Source organism: Symphalangus syndactylus, chromosome 5, assembly GCF_028878055.3.
Source record: "Symphalangus syndactylus isolate Jambi chromosome 5, NHGRI_mSymSyn1-v2.1_pri, whole genome shotgun sequence".
Lineage (NCBI taxonomy): Eukaryota > Metazoa > Chordata > Mammalia > Primates > Hylobatidae > Symphalangus > Symphalangus syndactylus.
The window spans coordinates 88,179,634-88,207,217 of NC_072427.2; the positions used below are offsets into that span (position 1 = coordinate 88,179,634).

General features: G+C 49.8%; 1 protein-coding gene across 10 annotated transcripts in view; it reads right to left on the reverse strand.

Moving 5' to 3' along the window:
- The window catches only part of ABCG1 (ATP binding cassette subfamily G member 1), an 83,413-nt gene that overhangs the window by 46,285 nt on the left and 9,544 nt on the right, over window positions 1-27,584 (reverse strand). For all 10 annotated transcript variants that reach the window (XM_063639237.1, XM_063639239.1, XM_063639236.1 and 7 more), the window contains exon 2: window positions 27,270-27,513. In XM_063639237.1, coding sequence (XP_063495307.1) covers window positions 27,270-27,513 — 244 coding nt within the window. The remainder of the gene's footprint in view (window positions 1-27,269; window positions 27,514-27,584) is intronic.

Genomic DNA, 27,584 nt, shown 5'->3' on the forward strand with positions numbered 1-27,584 from the left:
CCTCACCCAGAGACCCTTGGAAAGAAAGTGTGCACACCTGGATCCAAGTCAAGGCACCTGACTCCCAGTGGCTCCCCCTAATGGCTGCTACTGCTCTAGGGGCTCCCTGGCTCCAGCTGGTTCACCTTGGGGACACAAAGAGATGGGCTAGAAAACAAAGTGGACGTTTGTCCAATAACAAAAGTTCCCAAAGACTACACTATCAACTATAGCCCCATTCTCTGCAGAACTCACCAGTTAAGAAGGAGAACGCTCAGGGTGCTGTTCCCTGGGAGCCCGAGAGGCCACGGCAGGAGAACTGGAGGGATTTTTGTTGAAAGTCAGGCCACATCCCCTCTAAACAGGTGAGGGGCTTGAGCATGGATTAAAGGGAAAGTCAACACAAATAAAACCAGGAGAAACAATGAGTGTGGGCTCTAAGAGCTGCTCTGTGATTTCTGTGAAAACATCCCAGCCCTAAGTGGGGAAGAGAAGAGCTCACAGCTGAAATTCTAACTGGCGTTTCAGCCTCCTCGTGTGCTCCTCCTGCCTATTACAACTGAAGGGGCCCTTGGTGAGTGCGTCTGCCCTGTACGCACAGTGTGCACACACACGCCATGATACACACCCACGCCATGCCCATGCCATGTGCACACAGGCACACGCACATGCACACACACCCACACACGGACACGTGTGCACTCACACCATGCGCTCAGACACACATCACATACACGTCCACCCATACACACACGTGCATCATGTGCACACACACCATGTACGCACAATCATATGCGTGCACAGACACACCATGTACACACTATCATATGTGGGCACAGACACACCATGTACATACATCCTGTGTGCACGCACACGCCCCCTGCACAACACACCCCACAGGCTGACTAGTTCATCAGATCACTAGCAACGGGGCCCTGCCCCTGTGCAGGTACTGAAATATAACTGGAAATCATTTACATCTGCCTGTCAGGCATGAAGCATTTTCCATCCCTGCGGTATTTTTATACTTCTAAAAGCAGAACTGGTCTTTCTCCAGGCTTCTAAACCTGGCTGGAACAATTAAGAATAAAATCCTTCCCATTATTTAAATTATGCCAATAGCACCAATAAGGTTGCCAAATGATCTCCAAGTCTCACATCAACCTCAATCTGAAAACTACACAGCAGGACCCAGTTTCCCCACCCAAAGCCGTGATTTTTCTTTGGATGCCAACATTGATGGGATGAGCCCAGCTGCGCTACACTCCCTCCCCTCCCCCTCGCTCCCCATTCATCTCAGCCCAGAGCTGAAAGGGGCTTCTGCTCAGAACGGGCTGTCTTGTTCTCCCAGATCCCTCTTCCTCCCTCCCCAAGAGAAAGCTCAAGGCAGAAAGGACAGAAATCCATATTCTATGACATCCAGTGACATTTCCTTTTTACTCTACTTGTTTCTTCCCCCTAATGCCTAAGGGCCTTCTCATCGACCGCCTCCATTTTCGTGATCATGTGGCAAAGCCACACGCTGATCAATCCTCTTGCTTTTTGCACCTTCTGAAACAGGAAGGGGGCTTTTGTGCCAACAAGAAGAACAGGAAGAAGGTCTGGGAAGTTGGGCTTAATAACATCAAAATGGATCTCAAAACACACGTGAGGGATTCTAAGTCACAGGGAGCAAGAATTGCTCATAAAATGAAGACAGTATCATTTGCCTACTAGTGTGCAAAGAACAGGCCACCCCTCCCTACCACCCCTCAGTGAGTGTGGGGCAGGAAGCCCACTCTGGTGCCAGGAGAACAGCTGATTTAATTGTCAGACTGTGAAAATCTGCCGCTGGATTTCGAACAGATGCTGTGCTCTGAAGTCGACTGGATGACAGGCAAAGCGGCAAGCATCTATGTGGTTTCTCTGAGCATGACTTTAATGGCCTTAACATGGTCACCTGACCATAGCCAAGGATTGTTTTCTTGTGTCATCCTGGTTCTGGGGTCTCCCCTACATTCAGCATTCCCCATCCATCCTTCTGTCCATTTCTCCATCCCTCCACTGCCCCCAGTCCCTTTCCTTCACCAGCCTCCTCATCTCGTGGGGTTCATCCCTGCCCCTAACTCTAGGCTGCAGCAGCTATCTCCTTCCTGCCTGCTTAGATCAGATATTTTGAACTGTGCTATGCACAGCTCAGCATCCCACAAGTCACATCAATAAATATCGTGCAAAGGGGGTGGTTACATCAATAAATATCACCAAAATGATGTTCAGTCTCCCTTAGGCACCCCAAGGAGGCACTCAGACCCCAAGGAGGCATACATGACCTCCTCACTTCCCTATAATCCCAACAGTAACAGCTGGCAGGTCCATTGACCTCACCCCCAGTCCTACGGAGGGTCGCCTGACGCTCCTTCAAAGCTGAGTTACGCTGCAGACAAGGGGCGCAGTGGCGCGGTGATGTCAGGGTAATCTCAGTGGAGTCCCTCACATGCAGTTTCCCTTTAGGGTTCCCTAGGAAACAGAGTGTCATGGGGGTCATACCAGGCCTTCCAAGACCCTCGCTCTCTAGGAGGGGCTGCTTGCCTGGGGGTCCAGTGGCATCGTGACTGCCTCTGCCAGATGGGTCTGGCCAAATGAAGGCATTTCTCCATACCAAGACCCACAGCAGCTCTTGACAGAGGCTTCGGGAGAGAAGCAGAACCCACAAGATGGAATGCACATTCTTCTGTACCTTGCTGAATTGTACCAAGCGGGGTCCCAGCTTCCCCCCAAACCACACGATGGCTGGGATGATCCTCCCCCAACACCGGTGCCGGCTCATCCCTGGTCTGGTTCTCGGATCTGCTCTGGGCATCTGCCTTAGCTGGAGCTGCTGCTGACCTGGTCTTTATGTTTCTGCCCTTTACCCCAGCTCTGCCAACTTCTGGCATCTCCGGCTGAAAGGATCCTCCCAGGCAGGTGCAATCCCTGGGAACAGCCTTTGTCCCACCAGCTGCTCCAAGGCTAGCATCTGGATCTTAGACACCTCGCCCACTGCATCCTGAAGCTCTGACCATGTCCATCCCTGTGTGCTAATGTGGCATCCAGGCGTGCCGGGACTGGGAAGGCGAGTCTCTCCTGCCAGGTGCTCTGCAGAACACACAGGCGGCAGCTGCTGCCACGGAACTTCTTCCCACTGCTATTCTCAAGCAGCAGCTTCCCCAGGCACCAGAACCTCACTCATCCCAACACCACCTGGGCAGGGATGACATCAGGGAGGAGGGCTTCCCTCTGATGGCTTTCCTAAACCTGCTGCCAACGGGGGTTAAAATCCAAGTGGGGAACCCTCAAAACGCCAAACCCAAGAGGTGGTTGCTCAGGAAGTAGGAAGGAAGGCCAGGCAATGGGAGGGTGACCCCCAATCTGCAGTCACCAGGCCAGGAAGGTGCCCCTTGTCCTTCCAAGCACCTTTTCTATGATTAAAGGTTTATTTGGGACACATCTCCAAGCTGAATGACATCAGAGTCACCCCCACTAAAGAAAAATCATAGTCCAACACCAACCAGAAGCCAGAGACAATCCAAAGCAGCCACAGCTGAGTCTCAAACAGGACAACAAAAGAAGTGTCCCTAACCTGCCCCAGCTGCCCGGCGGCCCTGGCTTTGTGTTTCTCTGTGCTCTCAGGCATCCCAGCCCCACACACTGGCTCGAACTTGGCCCATCCACACACAGACATTAAGGAGCTGGGTTCTGCTTAATGACAGCCATTATCGCTGCACTAATATATCAAATTACTATCCTCCCAAACCCAAATTCAAACTCTGAAAGAAAAAGGAAAAACAAGCAGAAATCCAGCACAGGCACAATGGTAGGTACAGGGAGATTTGGAAAGCTTCCAGAAGCAGGAGTTGGCTGACAACCACGAGGTCTTATCACTCTCCCTGAACATTTACATTACCGAGATTTCTGGAGAGAATGACAGCCAACAGCTCCTTGTTGTCCAGGCAATGGCACAGATGCTCTCATCAAACCCTTGCCCCCGTGCATGGTCACATCCAAGAAGCATTGCGGGGAGAGCTTCAGAAGCAGCGGTTCCATTTCCACAGCTGGGATTTCCAGCAACCCAATGGCATGGTCAGGGTGGCTGCCAAGCAGAGGGATGCCTCTGAACCCAGCTTCCTGAGCTTCCCTGGTCCTTTCAGATTCGACGGACACGGAGATGATGCCACATGCAAGCCTTGGCCCTCGGCTCTGCGCTTGTCTTGTAAAGTAAAGCAAGGACTTCGGGACTGCACATGACTTGGGGGCCCTCCCCTGCCCAAGGCCAGTGCTGGCGTGGCCTGCCTGGGAACAGTAGGGGCTCCTGTGGGATTCTGAGGGTCTCCCAGCTCTCTCTGAGTGGGCCCCCACTGTCTCCCTCCAGGACCGACTGTGCCTAGGCCTGGGGTTCAAGGCCTTCTTTCCTCAATTGGGCCCTTCCAGACCCGTTTCCCATTCCCCCTGCCTCAGCTCCACTTCCCCCACACCAGGCTGGTCTGGTCAGGGTCTCCCAAACATGCGTTGGCCGCTGCCATTCATCCCATTGAGAAGGACCACCCTATCCACATCCCAACCTTGTCCTGCCCGCTCATCGAGCCAGTTTTGTGGCCCCAAGAAGCAAGTAAACTTCATACCGTGGCTGGCCACAGCTCAAATCCTACATTGAGTCCTTATTCATCGTCAGACTTAAGACAACTTAGTGTATCTCGCTGAGCCTCTGTTATCTCATTTGAAAATTGGGGTAACAACACGTACCTCCTTCCACCTGGTGCTGCTGGGGGGACAAAATGAGATCAGGACTGTGAAGCATTTGCCACCTGGTTGGGCCTCCATGAATACAGGTCCTCCCTCTCCTGCCCAAACCTAAAGCAAACCTCCTTCCTCCAAGCACTAGGGCCATTCACATCTATCTGTTCAATTTGCAGACTCATCATTTTACCATCAGGAGAGTCAAAACAGTAGGGCCTGGAGGCAAACTAGTCACGTCCGAATCCCACTTCCCACCTGGGTAGGTCACCGACCGTGGGCCTCTGTCATCCAGAGGAGATAGTGACAGCCCTAGCTCCTCACAGAGCTACGGTTGGGCAAGGTCATGTCTGCTGGGCGCTGAGCTGTCCCTATGTTCGTTTCTGTTGTTGCCTTTGTGCTGTGATCCCTGCCGTTCCTGCCAGCAATACCACTTAGCGCTGCTGTTGCTTCCCTTCATGTGACTGGTGGGTCTCTCCCAAGCTGATCCTCGCGGGGTCTGGGGACCACCTTACTATACCCTGCACACACCCCTTGTTGGGCTCCTGACCCCAGCCTCCACGCCAGCAGCACAGCGTGCCAGGGAGGAAAGGGGTAAGTGTAAGAGAGACAAAGCACGTTTGTGTTATGTTCCGATCAGTGAAAATGAGACTCAGAAATGGCCCCCATGGAGGGTACTGCAGGAGAGACCCTGACCTCACACAGGTAAGTCCTGTCCACTGGCCCTCACTGTATGTGTGACCCAAAGAACTAAAATCTCAATGACCACGAGCGGCCACCAGAGGAGGCCTGCAGGGAGGCTCATGGGTGGCCCCTGACTCATTCCCTGGGAGTCCCCAGCCCTGTTTTCAGGGTTCTCCTCCAACAGGCTAGCTGGACTGTGCTCCTCCATGTTTGGGCACCACTGCATGCGGCTGCCTATCCCTGGGAGCCTGGAGTCCCCCTCCATGCTGGATACCCACAGCAGCCACGGGAAACCAAAGACCACTGAGGCACCGGGCAGGGAATGGGAAGTGAGCTGGGTTTGGATCTGGCTTCCACCCCCTCTATAATGCCTTCAAAATAAGACTAGAAGCACCAAAGTCCCCAAAGAGCTGGGTCCACTCTGCTTGTCCCCTGGGAACATGGCTTCAATGGGGTGTGCCACCCGAGGAGAAGGTCAACACACCCAGCTAGAAACCCTCAGTTCCTCCTCCAGTCTTCATCTCTCCTCCTGTCCCCAAGAGTCCTCAGTGGTTTAGACTTAGAATCCTTTAAACGCCCCCTCCCCCTGCACCCCCATATGTGTTCACACGTGACCCAAGACACACAACACATGGGCCCCTTCCTCACCCAGTGAGGACTCTTCATCTCCCTCTCATTTTTTTTTTTTTTTTTTTTTTTGAGATGGAGTCTCACTTTGTCACCCAGGCTGGAGTGCAGTGGCGCCATCTCGGCTGACTGCAACCTCTGCCTCCCGGGTTCAAATGATTCTCCTGTCTCAGCCTCCCAAGTAGCTGGGACTACAGGCGTGCACCACCATGCCTGGCTAATTTTTGTATTTTTAGTAGAGATGGGGTTTCATCATGCTAGCCAGGCTAGTCTCAGACTCCTGACAGGGTGATCTGCCTGCCTCAGCCTCCCAAAGTGCCGGGATTACAGGTGTGAGCCATCGCGCCTGGCCCTCCCTCTCACTTCTTTACAGCTCCATGCTGTCTTTTCACTTTTTTGATTTCAAAATGCCTTACGTTTACAAAATTGTGATGCTGATGATGACAATAGCTGATGCTTATATAGATCTACTATGCCTCAGGGCACAATTCTAAGCTTTCGCATACATTAACTCACTTAATTCTCAACACATAACTCATTTAATTCTCACCAGAACCCTGCAAGGTCCATATTTCAATACACCCAGATGAGAAAATTGAGGCACCAGAGACCTAAAATAACCTTCCCCAAGAGCCGTAGCTAGTAAGCAGAAGCGAAACTGACCAGAAACAGAACCTAAACTGAGTGGTCTGGCTCCAGAGTCCACCCACAATATGACACTTACTTTCTGTGCAGATCACTTGCTTGTGAGATGTGAGGAAGAAAAATAAATGAATAAATCAATGAAAAATAAATGTGCCCAAGAGCTAGCCAGGCGGTAATCTCAGCAACACACCCCAGGCCCGGCGCCCCTCCCTCATCCCAGTCCCCTGCCTTCACCAGATGTCCCCACTCTCTTGAACAGTATTATATCCTTGTTTTTCTCTATCTTGCACCACGTTTGTATTGATCCTTTAACAATTTTGGTGGCTTTTGAATGTTTTGAAGTTTTTAGAAAAGGCATCACATTGCATGTGTTCTAGGAATTGCTTTTTCTCCCTCCACGTTATCTTGTCCATGAGATCTGTTCTTGTTGATGCCTGTAACTGTGCTTCATTTCTTTTCTGGGCTCTATAATATTCCACTGTGGGACCAATCACAGTTTGTTTATTCGCTCTTTTTTTTTTTTTTTTTTTTTTTGAGACATGTCTTGCTGCTCTGTCACCCAGGCCAGAGTGCAGTGGTACAATCATGGCTCACTGCAACCTCAACATCCCTGGCTCAAAAAGTCCTCCCTCAGCCTCCCAAGTAACTGGGACTACAGGTGTGCACCACCATGCCCAGGTGTTTTTTTTTTAATTTTTAAAATTTTTTTATTTTGTAGAGGCAGGGTTTCACCATGTTGCCCAGGCTGCCGTCAAACTCCTGGGCTCAAACAATTCACCTGCCTCAGCCTCCTAAAGTTCTGAGATTACACGCATGGGCCACCGCACCTGCCTGGTTTATTCACTCTTCTTTCAATGAGCATTTGGGTCATATCCAGTCTCGTTGTTGTTATGAACAGTGCTGCTGAGAGCGCTGTATTCAGGTCGAAGTGAAAATGCTGGGCCACAGAGGGTGCGCATCTTCAACTCAGCTTCATGAAGCCAAATGACCTCTGTGGCGGCTCCCCTGGCACCCCCCACGGGTGGTGTCTCACAGTCTTCCTTGCTCCAGGGTTATCTAGTTTAGATAGAACTGCACTTCACTTTGCTTCTCTCAACCACTGCTGTCTGGATAGGGCCCCAGGAGTCCTGCAACAGACACATCTCCACTCTCACGCCAATCCTCTAATGCGGCCCCTCAGCAACTACTATCTTTCCAGATTTTACACAGGAACTGGCTGGGGGATAAATCAGATGATGATGGAGATCATGACAATCTTACTGCAGCTTGAACAGGTTTAACAAATAAGCACAAAGAAACCTAATCTTCTTTATCCTCCTCTCTATGCTTCCTACCACTTTTCTTTTGCAAAATGTTGCTCTCTCATGACCATCTTTGCTTCCTTTTCTTTTGTATAATATAGTGACCTCAGGCTGCCACAAGAAAATACCACAAAATGTGCCGTCTCACCATTCTGGGGGCAGAAGTTCAAAATCGAGGTGTCTGCAGGGCCACACTCCCTCTGGAGGCTCCAGGGGAGGGTCCTTCCTTGCGTCTCCCAGCTCTTGCTGGCCCCAGGCGTCCGTGGGCTGTGGCTGTGTTACTCCAACAGCTGCCTCCATCTTCATGGGGCTGTCTCCTCTACATGTCTCTGTCTCTTCTCCCCTGCATCTCTGTGACTTTTTCTCCTCTTCTTCTCTTGTAAGAATATGTCCTAGGATTTTGAATCCATCCTAATCCAGGGTGGCCCCATCTGGACATCCTTAACTTAATCACATCTATCTGCAAATTGACCTTTTTCTGAATAAGGTCACATTTACAGGTTCTGAGAGTTGGGACATGTACGTACCATTTTGGAGGGTCACCATCAACCCACTACATCATAGTTACCAGTCTAGTCCAAGATCTCCACCCAAATGCTTCCCAGAAAGTCCATTTCCAAGACTGCCCATCACCATACTCTCCCGTTACCTAAATTCTAAACACCACACCCACTCAGTTCTCCACCAACTGCCTTTGTGCCCCTGGGTTCTGCCCCTCCTTGTGGCCTTTTCCAACGGCTGTGATTTCTCCAGAGATTCTCATCCCCCTCCCATTCCTATAACCCTTCTCTGGGCATTATTCACTGTCTTAGATAACCCCTGCCTGATAGTGAGGGCTCCTTGTGTCCCTATCAATTATAAACTCATTGAGGGACATGCTATCTTTACTTTTACTTCCCCAAGACTGAGCAAAAATACTTTGCTTATAACAGATAATAAAAGTTTGTTGAATGAAGAAAAGATGCTTTTTCCCCATAATGAAAATAGAAAAAAGAATTTCAAATATTTTTATCCTGAAAATTACTCAGAGAAAGACACAAACTCACCGAGAAACAGAAAAAGGACCAGCTAGAAATTGTTTCCTGGAAGTTCATAATGGTTCATATATCTTACCTTAGTCACGTCTAACTTGAAGTAAAACAAAGTTTCTTTAGAATAGTTTTAAAATCACGGTCAAATTCTAAGTCTTGTGGCTTCATTTTAATTGTAGGATTTTTTTTTTCTTTTAAAAACTTATCCCAGTCTGGTTGCCTGCAACAGACACCTCTCTACTCATACCAATCCTCTATTGCAGCCCCTCAGCAACTACCATATTTCCAGATTTTACACAGGAACTGGCTGGGGGATAAATCAGATGATGATGGAGATCATGACAATCTTACTGCAGCTTGAACAGGTTTTACAAATAAGCAGAAAGGAATCTAATCTTCTTTATCCTGCCCAGGTGATATTGCAAACTAGCGCGCGCGCGCGCGCGCGCACACACACACACACACACACACACACACACACACGGTATTAAAATACGGTTCTGTGAAACAGATTAAGATAAAAATAAAATCTGCACTCTCTTAAATAATAATATAAATTGCTGAATCCAGGAACTTCTGCCCTGTTCCCTGGCGTGCAGCATTCCACCACCCCCGAGGAGGTACCCTGGAGGACATGAGCTTTTACTCCCATCCCTGCGGAAGGAGGGGCCGACGGGCTCCCCAAATTCATAGTGCAACTCGTGAGACACCACCTGGCCCTGCTGTCTGCATCTCTGACCACCCAGGTTCACAAGGAAAGCTGACTTTGGAGGCCTGGGAGTGGTGAGATGCTGAGGCCGTCTGACCGTGGAAGAGCAGGCCCCTCACTCCTGCCTGCGGTGCAAGTGTGGGTGACGCCACCTCCTGCTCCAGCTTTCCCAGGGCTCAGGGTGGCTCCTACGTGGCCATCAACTCCTCTTTACTCTAATTCAGCAGTTCTCAAAGTGGGATCCCTGGACCAGCAACAGCAGCATTGCCCCATACTTATCAGACACGGAACCCTGCCCACCCCAACCCTGCTCACCCAGATCCCCCGGGATGCGGCCCAGCCACCTGCATTTTCACAAGCCCTCAGGGCCGTGGTGGAGCTCGCTTGATTGCCTCATTGCACTTCAGCCTCTGAAGGCACAAAACCCAAAAAACACAACAAACAACGATATGGTTCAGTGCCCTGGTTCACGGTCGGCTCTAAAGGACTGGGAGGTGGAAAATGTGAAATAACACAAGAGCCGGAGCAGAATGAATGTGCCCTAATGGCCAGCGTTCTCCAGCAGCCAAGTCACCCAGCCACCTCTCATCATGCTCCTTCCGCCCTCCTCAGCGTCACCACTTGGTTCCAGATACCACACATCTATAATACAGCTCCCTCCTCCTCTCTCATTGTGCAGTTTGAGTTTTGTTTTGTTTTTAGGGACAGGGACTCTGCTGTCACCCAGGCTGGAGTATGCAGCAGTGCTATCATAGCTTACTGCAGCCTCGAACTCCTAGCCTCAAGCAATCCTCCCCACTCAACCTCCTCGGTAGCTGGGACTATAGGTGCACACTACTATGCTCTGCTAATCTTATTTTCTGTAGAGACAGCGTCTCGCTGTGTTGCTGAGGTTGGCCTTGGACTCCTGGGCTCAAGCAGTCCTCCTGCCTTGGCCTCCCAAAGCACTGGGGTTATAGGCCTGAGCCACTGTGCCGGGCCCATTGTATAATCTTTTTAAGAAGCCAATATTTCCTAAAGGAAACTCAGAAAATCAAAATACAGTAGTAAGAACTGCACGTGCTTTGTAACTTTGCTTAAAATAAAATGTACTGGAGTCTACCTTGTGGCTGGCCCCATATGCTTTAGAAAGGGTGTTCACTGTTTTGTGCTTTCAATGGCAGGCATATTTGTAAAACAAGTAACCAGGCTGGGCGCGGTGGCTCACGCCTGTAATCCCAGCATTTTGGGAGGCCGAGGCGGGTGGATCACGAGGTCAGGAGATCGAGACCATCCTGGCTAACACAGTGAAACCCCGTCTCTACTAAAAATACAAAAAATTAGCCAGGCGAGGTGGCGGGCGCCTGTAGTCCCAGCTACTCGGGAGGCTGAGGCAGGAGAATGGCGTGAACCCCACGGGGCAGAGCCTGCAGTGAGCCGAAATCGTGCCACTGCACTCTAGCCTGGGCCACAGCGAGACTCCATCTCAAAAAAAATAAAAAAATAACCAAAAACACCATGGGGAGTTTTTTTTTTTGTTTGCTTGTTTTTTTTTTTTTTTTGAGACAGGGTCTTGCTCTGCTGTCCAGGCTGTAGTGCAGTGGCATGATAATGACTCACTGCAGCCTCAACCTCCTGGCCTCAAGTGATCCTCCCACCTCAGCCTCCCAAGTAACTGGGGCCACGGGCATGCACCATGCCTGGCTTTTTTTTTTTTTTTTTTAATAGAGATAGGGTCTCTGATGCCCAGGCTGGTCTCGACCTCCTGCCCTCAAGCAATCCTCCCGCCTCAGTCCCACAAAGTGCTGGAATTACAGGTGTGAGCTACTGCACCCAGCAGGGCATTTTTAATACAAGAGACTCTCTTAGGATACAGTATAAAATTATAAACACCCTATGGATTTTTTTTTTTTTTTTTGAGACAGGGTCTCACTCTGTCACTCAGGCTGGAGTGCAGTGGTGCGATCTCAGCTCACTTCAACCTCTGCCTCTCGGGTTCAAGTGATTCTTGTGCCTTGGCCTCCTGAGTAGCTGGGACTTACAGGCATGCACCATCATGTCCAGCTGATTTTTGTATTTTTAGTAGAGATGGGGTTTCACCACGTTGGCCAGGCTGGTCTCAAACTCCTGACCTCAAGTCATTCACCCGCCTCAGCCTCCCAAAGTGCTGGGATTACTGCCCTATGGATTTTTAAACTCCTCACAGAAACACACTCTGATGCATTTCCCCGTTTCTGTTTATGACGAGCTCACGGATGTCATGGGGAAAAAAGCATCTCCACTGTGCACTTGGTTTTTACGATAAATGGATGCTGAAAGCAGCCAGGGTCATCTCCATCAGAATCCTGACAGGCAGTCACGTCTGAACGTGGCCAGTGCTCTCACTACGTGTCTGTGAAAGTCAGAAGGGTAAGATTCCCAGAGACCAACATGCTATTCACCAGGACTGCTGACTGTCAGGCCAGAGTGTCCATTCCAGATCCCAAGCCTCCTGGATTCCTTCAGAGGGTCTGCCCATGCCCTGAATTCCTTCCTAACTCCCCACCTGTGCCCTCGGTCCCCTGGGTGGTGTGGGAACGCACATCTGGTGGGTGTGAGCAAGCATGGCCTGTGCTGGTCACGCCGTTTACTCTCCCAGAAGATGGACAGTAGGGCTTAATCTGGTCCAGGTCATGAGATCTGGCTGGCAGCCTCCACCATTAGACAACCTCCCGAGCTCATCAGACTTTTCAATTATGCGGCTTCATTCTAATTAAAATTAACTTTTTGGCTGGGTACGGTGGCTCATGCCTGTAATCTCAGCATTTTGGGAGGCCAAGGCGGGCGGATTGCCTGAGGTCAGGAGTTTGAGACCGGCCTGGACAACATGGTGAAACCCCGTCTCTACTAAAAACACAAAAATTAACTGGGTATGATGGGTGCCTGTAATCCCAGCAACGTGGGAGGCTGAGGCAGAAGAATCACTTGAATCTGTGAGGCGGAGGTTGCAGTGAGCTGAGATTGCACCACTGCACTCTAGACTGGGTGACAAAGCCAGACTCCGTCTCAAAGAAAACACAAACAAACAACTTTTAAAGCCGTAAGTGTGAAGGCAGTAAACATTTTAATGTTTCAAGTTCACTGAAAAGGGCCACGGCCCTAGGCAGTCACTGGCTGTTTCACATGATCTCGAAGAGCAAACAGGAGGAGCCAGGGGTCAGCTGGGCTAGGCTTGGTCCTGGGGTCCACCTGTTGGCAGCAGGAACTTGAACTCATTGCCCACCTGTCTCCAGGCCATGGTTTCCTCGCCGATAACATGGAAGCAGTACCTCGTGTGGCCGTTGGAGACCCAGCGTGGCAGGCACCGTGGCCTGGCATAACACTGGGTGACCCGGAGGCTGCAGCCGCCCTCATCCTGCCACCTGCCCTCCTCTCCTGCCTGTCCCAAGATGAGCACATACAACATTCTCCAGTGCCCTGTAGAAGGCACCATGGGCTCCCACAACCATGGCCCAGGGAATGAAATGACATCATGCTCCCTTTCTGGGGCTCCAATTTGAGTGGTGAGATACTGGAAGCCTGGCAATCACCAGACACCCAAAAATGACCAAAGGGGAACCTTCCGGAGCTTAGGCCCCTTGCCCAGCTCGCTGATTCTGCAGAGGCCACGTGACAAAGGCTCATCACTTAAGTGGTGTGAGCATCTACGACACAGAGTAGATGAGTAGTAGCCATGTATTAGCCAGCGGCCAGGCCCCGGAAGGTCTTCTGCCCCAACCGGAAGCTGGCTATAGGAGCATGGGTCACCAAAGACACACAAAGGCAAGATGTAGCCCAGCCAGGGGACCAGTGTGGGGCTCTGGAAGCAGCTACCTGGGTCACCTCTTGGCTCTGCTACTTACAGCCCCATGACTCCAGACGAGGCCCCTACACCTGCCCTCGCCCCTCCACTCTCGAAGGGCAGCAATGAGGCTCATGGGAGCACATAGGTGTGAGGCTGTGAGCACACTGCCCGGCACCTAGAAAACACTAAATCAACAGTGGTCACCAACTATATCCTTGCTCTTTCCCTTTCATTTCTAAAGCCTAAGGTATCAAGCCACACTTCACATTTAGAATGAGAACTAAAAGGCTTTGATCCAGCTTAGTGATTCTAAGCTATTATGATTTTATTACATCACATATAAGAAGGGTAGCCATGGTTTATTAAGTGCCACACGCTGGTCACAGTGCTTCATAGGTATCAAGCTATTTGATCTAATAAGATGGATATTTTTATTATTAATATTTCCTTTTCACAGAAGGGGTAAGTCACCCAGTTGCCCTGCTAGTAGGCAGTGGAGCCAGTTCTGAACCCAGACTGTCTTATTGTGGAGCCCACATTCCTGAGCTCTATCCTATACTGCCTCCTCCTTTACTGAGGGCATTTGGCTAAAAAGTACTACACCTGGAATCATTTTATTGAAAGAAATAGCGGGAGAAAGAAAATTTTAACTAAGCTCCACATATAGTTCAATTCATCTTAACCTCCTTGTTACATATTAATTTAGAATTACCACAAAGGAGAGTAAGTGCATTTTCTATAAAGCTACAACATTAATGGATTTACATTAAATATTTGCAAATCCAAGAACAACGTTCACCACCTGCCAATGGGTGTGAAACCGTGGCTCCCACCAACCCCAGAGCTGCTGCCACCTCTCCCTGCCACGAGCTGCCAACCAGAGCAGTGGGCACAACATCCTCAATTTTCAGTCATGACCATCTAGCCACAAGACTAAAACACACAGGAGCTGATAACATCTCACATCCTCCTAACATAACCTGCATCAACCTCGCCCGTGAGCCAAATTCTGAAGTGTAATGTTGCTTGCCAAGCTTTGTTTCAATGGTGGAAATTTCCATCCAGTAACTCACAAATGTAGATACTGAAATATAAATAGTTCAAAGATGCAAAGCTTGTCATCCAGCGATCTGAAAGTACTTGAGAGATCTCTCAGAAATAACAAGACTGTTACCTGTCTTGTACACGCAAGTACACAAGTCTCAGGATAGAGGGATTTAACGTGTCTGAAATTAGTCATAATACGAGCCATGAATAAGAAACCAGGAGAAGTCTCAGAAAAGGAACCATACAAAAATTCTCTCAGAGGACAACTCCAGGGAGCATGTAGCCCGTCTTGGGGGAAAGCAGAGAGCTCAGGGTGTTGAGATTCGAAATCCCCATTTTGTGTAAGAGACGGCACTCTCTGTGCTGCCTGGGCAAAGGCCCTCACTGCTCCCGACCACAGCATCTTCCTCTCTCAAAGAGAATGGGGAGAAAACCTGACCGCAGGGTTGCTGTGAAGACAGAGTAAGTTACTGCTCACAGACTAATAAATACCAAGCTAATACTATTATTATTAGAAAGAGGAGTATTTGGCTTCATGAAACTAAGAACACAAAAATCAATTTTTAGCAAAATTTGACCTGTAACATTAAAATACCTTGAGCACTATTGTGTGCCAGCCCTGGCTGTAGTGATGACTTCTGCTATTCCTCACTCCAATCCTCTGAGTTTGGCACTCGGATGAGCCCTCTTCTGCAGATGCAAACACTGAGGCCCAGGGTCACGTGGTTAAGGGGTGGAGCTGGCATTCAAGAGTAGGCTGCTTGACCCAGAATCCAGGCTCTTACCATTCCGCAGCCACCCCTCTGCCCATCCACGGTGCTGTGAGGCCAAAGAAACAGCCCTCAGAAACCACCTGCGTGAAGCTTAGTCAGAGGCGGCTCATGGGTTTGACACAGCAAGGGAAGATCAAAACAGCCCAGCATCTCAAGGCTCTTGGTTTTCCTCTCTACTTCTTGTTTTCCTCTCTACCAAGCTGTCTTTGAGGGTAAAAGTATAGGCTCTTCTACTGTGATTTAGCTTCTTGTGATTCCGTTCATTCATTTGCATGCCAGCTCTGAACCAGGCACTGGCTGGGCAGCTGAGACGCAGAGGTAACTTCCGAAGCTCAGAAGAGAAGCACAAAATCTCATGCTGAGTGCCATAATCCCATGATCGTAGGGGCAGAGGAGTACGAAGGTAACCAAGAAAGACTCTCCTGGCCACAGGGTTAAGGGTGAATGAAGGAAGCCTTCCCCTAGCCTGGGGAGATGAGGTGGGTTCTTGATAGAGAGAGTGGCCCAAAGAAAGCATAAATGCTAGAATGACAGGCAGTTCAGCCTGGCTAGCCCATGGGGAGTGGCTGCGGAGACACAAGGCTGCGAGAGAAAAAGGGCTCCAAGAGAGCCCTGCTGGCCAGGCTAAGCTCTTTGAAATTCATATTCTAGAGACTTAGCCAACTCAGATATTAAGGTATAGTTCTCAAGAAGCACAGAACGCCCCTGGGAAGAGAGAAGGTGACAAAATGATGCTGCCCATTTTCCTCTCTAAACCAGATGATATTTAGAGAAAGGCTGCTGGGTTTGGGCTGGGGCACATGGCACATTTATGACAACTGAAGGGGAGGAGGCCTAGAGGCACAAGGCTGGATGGCCTCCTGCTTACACCATTCAGGACACGGCCATTTTCTGGACAAACTCATTTGCAGGTCTTCAGAAACAGGAAACCTGCAGCTTCTGCTGTAATTCTTAATGTGAGCACTGTTAAATATGAAACTTAGTGAAAGGACTCCTCCCTTTTTCACCAGACTTTTGTGTAGAGTACATTCTCATGTTAGTGACACTCATCTTTACTGTTTTTAGTAAGGTAACACCATAGTTATCATAGATGTACCCTTCCTTCCTGTTGCAAAGGTTTTCATCCACCACTATCTCTGGTTTCCTGTGTCCCCCCATTGGCTTAGTGGGTTTAGGCTTGGAAACTGTAATTTCTATATAGGCTTACAGAAATGCCAGCTCCACAGTCACAAAATCAAATAAGCAAGCAAGCAATGAAAACCCAAGACTGCAAGGAAAAGCAAGCCCTTGGGTCTCTTTGCATTTGGTCAGGAGCCCAAAAGGTCGAGCAAAGCGTCTGAAAGACAATGTTTAACATTTCACAAAACACCTAAATTATGCCCAAAGGAACTAGTCCTGCCGGGTGTCTAGAGAAGGCCCTGGTCTCCAGAGACAGCAAAGCGACTCCACCGAGGTGGCCCCAGGCCTTGCAGATACTCAGAGTACAGCTGGTGGAAATGATGTTTGTTATCACATTTGTGGGTTCACACACAAAAAACTGTGATAGATGCCCTGGAAAACACTGTGTGAAGTTCAGCTGTCATCTGTCCTTGCCTCTAACCTGCCCAGGGTGGAAGTGACTCGGCAGGCAGCCGGGAAGCGTGACCTTGCAGCATGATCTCCGGATTCCAGCCGGCTTAGCGGAGCCAACGCTGCAGATTCCCAAGGGCAATTCCAAGGTTCCAAACCCCACCCTGGCCATTTTTCAGTGCTGACCCCAGAGAAGCCTCAGACATGCTTGGATCAACCCCAGGAGGCCCTGGCTCCCTTACAGCTTCACCCCACACTGTCAGCTAAAAACAAAACCAGCACGTTTTATAAGGAATCAAAAATCAACTGTCTCCTAGGAAAATTGTGCCACCTGAAGTAAAGACCTGTAAATCAAAAATAAAATTCAAAGGCCCCCTGCAACCATGGGGATGGACTCCCTCCTTGGCCAGGGCACTCTAGAATTTCCCCTGAAAGACTAGTTCAGGCCATGACGGGAAGTGGCGGTCCGTCCGACATGCCTTATCGTAACCTGTAACATTAACATCAACACAGACCTTAAGTCTGATATGAAGCATTTACAGTCTGTTCTCTCTCAAGCCTGCTGCCTGGAGGCCTCATCCGCATGATACAACCTAGGTCCCCACAGCCCCGTATCGTAACCCAGACATCCCTTTCTATCGATAATAACTTAACCAATTAGAAAAAAATTTAAATTTACCTATAACCTGGAAGTCCCCCTTTGGGCTGTCCCACCTTTCTAGACGGAACCATCTTAAATATTGATCACTGTCTCACGTCTCCCTAGAAGTACGAAACCAAGCCGTTCCCGACCCCTTTGGGCACGTGTTCTCCGGGTCTCCTGAGGCTGTGTCACGGGCCATGGTCACTCAGGAAAAATCTCTTTAAATGTTTTAGTTTGACTCTTCATGGGCAGACCTCTCTGATTTAAACTGGAGTCTGGAAGATTCCTGCAGTCCCCCCACGCTGCGGAAGCCACAGGGGCGCAGACCCCACACACCCGCGGGTCGCTCCCCTGCGGACGTCACACCAGCATTTGCGCGCCATTTCCATTCCCGGGGTCTCCCAGTCACCGCTCAAGCCTGAATGGAGCGCAGGCCGCCCCGGGTGGCAACACCTCCACCCTTAGGTCCACACTGGCGACCCTACCTACTGCCAGCACTCTCAGGCTTCCTGGACCGGTGTTCCTGGACCTGGCGAGGAGAACACCAGCACGCGCGGGGCGCCGGGATTTGCATGGCCCGGGTGATCCCCTATGCATGGGGCCGCCCCTGTCCCAGGGAGGCTGCGACCCCCGCTCGGGGCTGCAGCTGCCTCCTTCAGCTTGGCAACAGCGCCGGGCGCCCGCAGCCAATCGCGCCGCTCCGCCGCGGAGGTTACTAGCGAGCGTTGACCGGTAGTAACCCCGGCGCGGGCGGTGGCGGCGGATGGGCGGGCGCTGCACACGCGCGGCAGCGCGCACCCGCCCCGCCCGCACCTGCGCGCGCGAGGGGCTCCGGCAGCGCTGTTTTCTCCCGGGCGTTCATTTCCGGCAAGGGCGCGAACGTCACCCTGCGTCCACAGGCCTGCAGAGTCAGCACCTGCACCAGCCAGAGAAAGGACGGGCTTTTTTACTCAGTATGGAGAGCCTGCGTTCGAGCTGACACTCAGTGGGCAGAGCCCGGCCTTCCAGGAGCCTGCACATCACCACGCGCCAGGATGAATCCCGCCCTGGGAGGGAACGTCTGGGTGGAGGCCAGGTGGCCTGATAACCCCAGGGCCAGGGTGGGCAGGGGTGTCCAGTGCAGCCCCCAGCCAGGTGCGGGGAGCTCCAGACAAAGGACAGAGGCCAAAGATGCCCCCATACCTGCATCCATGAAAGAATTCCCAGAACAGGTGCCCCAGGAGGAGAGGCCTTTTGTAGCTCCTCATTGTCAGCAGGGTTTGGGGTTTATGTCTTGGGTAAGGAAAACTCAACACAGCTCATTTTATTACCTGGGTCTGAGCGATTGCAAAGAGATGAGTTCTCAGTGGCGCTTATAGGGGCAGGGAGTTGGGACTCCAGGTGTTAAGTCCAGTCCTGGACCTGCCCACTACCTGCCAGCGGTCCTGGGCAGGCCCTCGTTCCCCCTCCACCCGCCTTCCCTTCTGGAGAAGATGTCCGTACTGATGTGTGTCCCATGCCGCTCCCCAAAGGCTCAATGAGGCAAAGCGCCAAATAAAGCAAACATGATTTGCTCAGTAAACAGCAGTTATTTTTAATTAAAACAACAACAACAACAACAAAAAACACTTCTCCCAAAACAGTGGGAGGAGAGAAATAACAACTGAGAAATCCCATAAAAACTCCTGCCAAAAGGTTCACTTTCAAGATGGGCAGTTGAGATATCAGAGAGGGGGACTTTTTTGGTTGGAAGGCACCAAGTTGCCTTATAACAGTAAAAGAAACAGAAAGAACGTGACTCAGGTTCTGCCCTTCCAGCGGGTTCCACCCTTATCTGTTTACAGACAGCAAGAACCGTCCAGCAGGGGCGCCTGCCCACTGCCCTGCACCCTGCGGATGCCGCTGTGGTGCCCACCTCCCAAAGCAGGACTCTGACCTCATTTCCTGCAAGGGCCATATACTCCTTATTTCCTCCTCTCGAGGTAGCTCTGGATTGTAATGTATTTGGTTATTGTTCTGTACTTGGCTGGGCTTTTCCCCTTGATTTGTGAGCTCATTTCAAGACCAAGATTAACTTGGTCTGTGGAGTTTCAAAAAACAGAACCCGGATCCACAAATGAACATTGCTCAAATACAGATTTCAGCTCAACAGACAGAAGCATTTTCTAAGAATGAGAGTTGTGCAAACATAGCCTGGCTGCCTAGGAGGTGTCAGTTCCTGGTTGCTGGAAGTGTTCAGACAGAAGCTGGCTGTCCCTTGTCAGGAATGGTGCAAGAAGGCTCCCTTCACGGGGCAGGAGGGCAGGCTACAGCAGCATGACTCCTTTTGGCTCCAAGATTCGGACTCTAAATATAGGTCTCAGCTGGACGTAATCACAGCCCTGAAGTCACCCTGCTGTGTCTTACTTTTGACACCAAATGCCATTTACCCCACAGAGCACGGAGGTGACAAACAGCACACAGCTGACAAAGTGGGAAGTGAAACTCTTGGCTGCAGGTCAGACTGGATCCCTGCAGGCCTACCCGCCACCACTCATGACTGAAAACCCATCTTTTTGCCTTTTCTCACAATGTGAGCAAAAACAGTCGGCACTGGATACATTTTACTTGAGAGTAAGCTTTCCTGTGTAGGTGTTGGAACTTCATCAACGGAGTTTGATGGAGAATGCACCTCCATGACAAATCCTTAGTTTTACAGTTTAGTCCTTCAAGATATATTTAATCTGACCCACATGGTTTTCTTTGTTCATAGCTAATCTGTTGATTCTAGAACTGAACTCAGAAAGAGCAGGTGTATGTTTACTAAACATTTTTTTTCCTGCCAATTTATAAACAAAAGAAACGGTGTCATGTTCAGCAAAATGTCACCTTTGGTTATTTCTTGGACTGGTGGGTTAGCTTCTGGTTTATAGGGAGGGCCTGCATTTGAGAACGTGAGCTTTTCAAGATACAAGCCTATTCAAGGCGGTAGAGGAAGGCAGGGGGGCACCCACCGTGCAGGTGAAAATGATTGTGGTAAGAACATCCTCCAACAGTTAAACAGTGACACCAACCCCTACGGAGCAGAGCACAGTCCTACAGAGTCGCACTGAAGGGGCCAGATGGTTCAAGAACAGGAGCACTCTCTGGGAAAATGACAAAGTATTAACATGTCCAAATAAAGAAACTGCCAACCTAAGGGTGGCAAAGAGAAAAGGAGACCCCAAGGCTAATGTTGGCAGAGCCATCTGAGCCTTGTCCAGGGAGGCTGCCACCGCTAACAACGCCACACTCAGGAGTCACACACTCCGATCCCAGGCCCCAGCTGGTGAGAGTCTGGTTTCCCTTGCAACGTGCTCACAGCAAGAGAATGTGCTGGCTGGAGGGGAGCATCTAGACCCCTTGGATATGAAGTCTGTCCAAGAAAGTAGCAAACCCCTTTGGTCTTGCACATAGCTGCTAAACATTCATCTCACATGAATCTGCTGCGAGAGTTGGTCCATTCTCAACATTTTTTCAAAGCCTCTTTGGGGCCCTGTAAGGCAGAGGGGTCAGAACTGTGCCAGAAGACCTCATCACCAAAGGAGTGCTACCCCTCAGGGCCTGAGTGGTAACCCACCCACCTGGGGGCAACTGAGAACCTAGGAACTGGCCCCAGCGGGGAAGAGAAGGGTTCTCCAGTCCTCTGAATTCTCCAAGGCAGACTCTTTGTCAATGCCCCAGCCTCAAGCAAGCCATCCCTGCAAGTGGCCTGGGGCCACGACACTGCACCAGGAATCAGCTATCACCTCCATTAAAGGCAAAGGACTAAAAGAAATATCCTGTGGGCCCACAAGAAAGCCCACCTTAGCATAACAGCCTCAAAGAAGCACAAAAGTAACTCACTCGTGCTAGGGGACTATCCATCCCCCTTCAGCCTGAGCATCTGCCCCTCTCAAAACCCCTAGTGATAGCATCTCCACACTCTGCCTTTAACCGGGCTGCCTCCCCTCCCTGTTCTAGCAGGTTGGATCAAGTCACCAGCACTTGGTTGGAATCCAGTCTTCCCTTAATGGAATTCCTGAAAGGATTTATTAATGGTGCCTTCCATGCACTTTAGCTGGCTTATCGTTACAGGCCTTGTGAAATGGCTATAGAAATTAAGAGAAAGCAATCCTGAATTTGAGAAAGGTGTCCAAACGCATTTTTATAGCGTAGAAGCAAACCAATACAGCTAATCGGACTTGGTGCTGCCCAGAATATTTAACCCCTTCCTGGGTTTTGGCAAAGATGAGGCTGGAGGGTTGGGTTTCAAAGCAGGAGGTGACGTTGCATTCCATCGGAGTGTCACCATGTGGAGGCCATGGCCTGACTGCAGATAGGAAAGAAAACGCTCTAAAGCCCGAGATATGACTATGTTTGTTCTCAACCTGAACTTCGCCTCAAGGTAATCTTGGGAGGTAAATTTGATTTCTGAGAATCGCTTCACCTGTTGGAGAGAAAGCACGCCATGCACATCAGCCTCCCCTTCCTGGTGAGGAGAGGGAAGCTGGAGCCTCTCCAGAGGGACAGGAAATCCCTATAAATGGCCAACGGCCGCTGACATCCAAGCAGGCCAATTAAAAGGAAAATACATCAATTTACAGCCAAGGCAACCCCAAACCATTTCATAACATGGGGCTAGGCACAGCTGTGCCTTGGTGGTCCAGTCTTGTGCCCACGTCAGAGTTAAGCACTTGCTACGCTCCTTTTTGGCCTGAAATCCCACAGACCTGGTTCTGAGTCCCTTCCTCCCCACTCCTATGACCTTGGTCACGTCTCTGAGCCTCATGTCACAGTTTTCCACAGGAAGAATGCACAGATCCTTCCTGAATCGGACCCATGAGCCAAATGGATTGAAGAACGGCTATCATTCAGTCAACTATGCGTGGAAACCGCCGGGATCTCCTGGGGGATGGGCAGTGTACGAGTACCCAAGCATTCCATTTGTTCACTCTGGCCAATCACACCCTAATAAAATGACACCCTTGTGTGAATGGGCTCTGAAAGCAGCTTACAATAAAATCTGCTCATCTCCATCATCTTTACCGAAGAAGAATTTTATTCTGTGAATTTACTCTTAACCACATTCCTAAGTGTTCTCAACGTAGTGTCTACTTTGTAGGAAGCAAAGGCTGCTTTCAAAAGAGTCACACCTAAGGGTGAGGAGGAACAGCTAAACCAGATCACTCTGATCTGTCCCCAACACAGTTTGTGTGACAGCACCAAAGCTGATATTGTTCCGAGCCATTTGTCCCATCAACACAAGCTACGTGAGTGAATTCCTTGAGGGAGAGTAATTACTGTATCCGAAGCTGGGGAAATTATCCTTGGGGTGTACTCCTCTCTCCTGAGAATAGTTCCTCTCACAATTATGTTCTCTACTAGGAATCTATTATATGATCTAGTTTTCCCTCCAAAGACATCATTAATCATATGGTGAAAATGTAACTACAATTGAAAATACAAGATGTTTTGTTAAAATGCCATATTCAATGCTTAGTAATCGTCAAGCTCAAAATTTTAAAGAATCGGTGCCTGGCATCTCCTTCTTAAAAATACCGCTACTGTTTCCCGCATTGCCTTTCTTGTAAGGATTGTGAAGCTCTCCTTCTTTAAAATAATTACGTAGGACTTCATAAAGTTATTCTGGTCACAATGCTCAGCTTTGCTAGGGCATTGTATGTTGAGTTTGTATCGCAGCACCATGTTTTCAGGGAAATCATGTGAGAAAAAGTCTTTCCTGGAAACAACTGGAGTGGTCCAGTGTCTTTGTAATGGGAAGGAACTTGGACTGTGAGTCAGAACAGCTGGGTCCCAGCCCTGGCTCTGCCTTTGAGTGAATCAGCTCTGTGCCTGAGCTCCTGTTTCCTTTGCCCTACTGTGAAGCATGGGACCAGGCACTTTCTTTTCTTTCTTTTTTTGAGACGGAGTCTCACACTGTCACCTGGGCTGGAGTACAATGGCAGGATCCCGGCTCACTGCAACCTCTGCCTCCTGGGTTCAAGCAATTCTCCTGCCTCAGCCTCCCGAGTAGCTGGGATTACAGGTGCCTGCCACCATGCTTGGCTATTTTTTTTTTTTGTATTTCTAGTAGAGACAGAGTTTCACTATATTGGCCAGGCTGGTCTCAAACTCCTGACCTCGTGATCCACCCCCCTCAGCCTCCCAAAGTGCTGGGATTACAGGTGTGAGCCACCGCGCCTGGCCGGAACCAGGCACTTTCAAAACTGCTTCACTTCTTACCTTCGGAGACACCTCCCCAGCAATGCCAGGACATCCAGCCTCAGTGTGATCATTACAATTCGCTCAATGCATCAAAGTGAATTTTTAAAAGTTGAAAACAATGGACTTGATACAGACAGCAAAATGAATACACTGAGAGCAGTCAGAGAAGTAGCCCCTGACCCAGCGTCACACTTGGAGTCGCACAGAGATGATGCCAAATACAAACTCCGCCACCGTGAGAAGAGAGAAATGCAGAGCGAGGCTGGGCTCTGACTTCTCAGCCTAACCTAATCATGGCTGGGGACTGAGACCACCGCCAGCAATCGGAGGGACAAAAACAGGAGTGGGAGGAACCCATGCATGGGAGGGGCAAAAGAGGCCGACTTGGAGGACCAGCAGGTGCAGAGGTGGACCAGGAGGGTGGTGACCCATGTGGGTGAGGTCCAGTGGGATACAGCTCCTCCTGCAGCCCCAACACAAGATCCACATTTAATGCGCACTGTTATTGATTGTCCTGGCTTTTAGTTGGGGAAATATGGTACCCACGTTTGGAGCCAATGGACGCAGCACCCAAGAGCAGGCTGGTGTTGGGATAACAGTGGGCACAGAGAGGGCTTCTGCAGCTAGCACACTTTGGCAGGAAAAACTCTTCAGCAGTGGCAACCGAACCACCAACAGCAGGACACCCTGTGGGCACCAGAGCCTCCAGGGAGAGCTCTGCTTCCCTACTGGCTGGATGGACCCTGGCACCCCATAAGGCCCTGCACTAAGCAAGGCATGGCCACCGTGTCGGAGTGCACAGAGCTAGAAATTGCTGCCCTCATCCCAGCCCTGCCCTCTTGAGCCCAGGAGCCTGGGCAAGTCCCTTAACCACCTTTGCCTCAGTTTCCTTTCTATTCTGTGTGCTGGAGTGATAAACCATCTAGACTCTGAATTGCAGGCATGAGGAACAAAGGAAAGGATGGGGCATGCAGGGGAGGAGGAGCAGGGAGAGGGAAGACAGACGCAGGTGCTGCTATGGCTGGGGAGGGCAGTGGGGAGGAAGCCAGACATTAAAACTACCCTTGGCCCCTGCAGAAACCAGCAGCTGGAACACACCACACACATCCTGTCTGTCAACCCCTCTGGCTCCACCCATTTCTGACTCATGGGCAGGTCCCTCAGGGGCCCATTTTGGGCTCTTCCCCTGCCTGAGCACACAAGGTTACTGTAGGGCAAGTCTCTATCTGGTGGCCACCCCACCCGGGCTGCGCTTCTAAGAATGGACAGTTGGGTCTCCTCCCTCACTAAGAGCCATTAGCAGCTGGCTAACTGTGATGATTCATGTGATCAGTTTAAACACTTAGAGAATATAGGGGTGACAAGTCACATACTGGGTGATGTGGTTTGGCTCTGTGTCCCCACCCAAATCTCATCTTGAATTGTAATCCCCACGTGTCAAGGGAGGGACTGGGTGAGAGGTGATTGGATCATGGGGGCAGTTCCCCCATGCTGTTCTCATGATAGTGAGGGAGTTCTCATGAGATCTAATGATCGGAACGTGTGTGGGTTCTTTTGCGCTGTCTCTCTCTCTCTCTACCCCACCCCGCCCATGCCACCAGGTAAGACATGCGTTGCTTCCCCTTCACCTTCTGCCATGATTGTAAGTTTCCTGAGCCCTCCCCAACCATGCAGAACTGTGAGTCAATTAAACCTCTTTTCTTTAAAAATGACCCAGTCTCAGGTAGTTCTTTATAGCAGTGTGAAAACGGACAAACACACTGAGTAGGGGAGCGATACTCTTCACTTGCAAACACTGGCTACACCTGTGTGCCAGGCTTATGCCAAGACATTTCAAACCCAGATGCTACCAGGTTTCAGATGTCTTCATTTCTGCATTACAACCCATCTTCATTTTACAAGACACCCTTCCCAGCATTTTCTACCATCATTACCACATTTCCAAGGCCACACGTAACAGACGGACAGGAATTGCTCTATGTTGCTCACTGCTTTGCCATAATTTGTCTATATAGACAAATAGGCCAAAACATGACATGGTGTCCTGGTTTCTTGATACATTTTTCTATAAACTATTTCTTTAAGTTGAGAAGGAGAATTCTAGAACCCTATGTTGAAATTTCAACATGTTCAAAGGAGTGGGCCTACATCTGAGCCTGCCACAGAGCTGCTTTCTTAACAGAACAGGCTGGTATGTTCTGAAAATGCAAGTATCGCATCACAGTGCTATCTAGTTGTCTGTTGAGAAGGTACTGAACCTGTTTCTGCTTGTACAAACACAGACATACAGTTACCCAGCCACCAACTGGGCTTGCAGATCCCAGGGACCAGTCTGTCAAAGCTCTAAAATTGTGATTACAGTGAAGACGGGACTGCCCATGCCAAGGGTCTCAAAGACTTAGCTTCAAGAGGGTAGAAAAACAAAAAGAAGATAATAGGGAAAAGAAGAAAGACAGCTGAAAATTTAAAATGTGAGTCTTGGTTGGTCTTTTTCAAAATGAAAGAAGGGCTGAATCCAGTTTTAAGTTCAAAGTCCTAAAATATTAGCATATTCCAGGGGTACCTGAGTCATTTGTATTGTTCCAAAGTCCTCCCAGATTTTCAAGTTGCTTTCCATGATTCAGTAGAAACTAGGGACCACGGTTTCTTGATGAAGTCTGACAAGTCCTCTGCCTATCAGCTCCCCCAACCCACCTGTCTGATCCACTTAGGAGCAGACAATGAGTGCTTGGAGCAGAAGGAGATGAATGATAAATTCCACAAGAAGAAACAGATCAGGCTGGAAAAAATCACACCAACCCAAGGCGGCATTAACTCTGCAAACTGTGAAACTCTAGAGCTAGAGAAGGTTGCTGAGAAAACTCAAACTACCACTCATCAATTCCCTGTAACATGCAACAAGCTGGTGGCAAACTCCTGCATAGTGTGGTGTTCCAGACACCTCCTAAGCTCCGTCCTCTCTGTTTTTTCTATTTTTATGTATACAGCTCATTTCAACAGTTTAGTTTTCTTTCTAGCCTACCACGATTACCCACAAAAGAATCCTTTCAAGATGGGTCTCTGGAGAGGTCAATCTAGGTCACTGGCCACTTTTTAACATTTCACGCTTGGGAGGGGGCACCTATCTCCCATTTTGCTCTGGGCGGTTGAAAAACAGTTCCATCTTGAAAGATGGACATGAACAGCATCCACAAAAGAGGACTCTCTGAGCACATGCCAGAAACAGGCACACTTTGACACCCATCAATCTTTGTGAAATTCTCCATAATGACATCGCAGAATTTCAGAGCAACCATGAACTTTGAGATCACCAAATCCGACCTGTTCATTTTATAGGTGAGGAAAATTCAGGCAGAAAGCAATACAATAAATTGACCGCAGCAGTGACGGCATTGGGAAGAGAAGCTCAGCCTCTCCACCTCCAGACCCCGATTTTGCCCAAACAACCTGTTGCCTCCTTCAGAGGCTCCTCCCAGCTTGATACACAAAGCAGCCGCCCTCCCTACCTTTCTTCCTCCACCAGGGTCCTTCAGGAACCGAGTAGGAAAGGTCCCTGAATTCAATGTTCACAGCTGCCCTCCGAGGCAAGGAGGAGAAGCGCTGGGCTTCCGTGAGGTTATTATCTACTTTTTTCAGATGCCCATTCAGCAGGTCCGTCTCAGTGGCCTCCATGTTGCTGGACACGACCTCATCCACCGAGACACACACCGACTTGGGCTCCGTCATCTCTGCGGAGTAACTGCTGGCATTCTAGAAAAACCAGAGGAAGCAACAAGACCTGTTATAAGCTGCATCAAGAAAAAGAACATGAAGAGATTCAC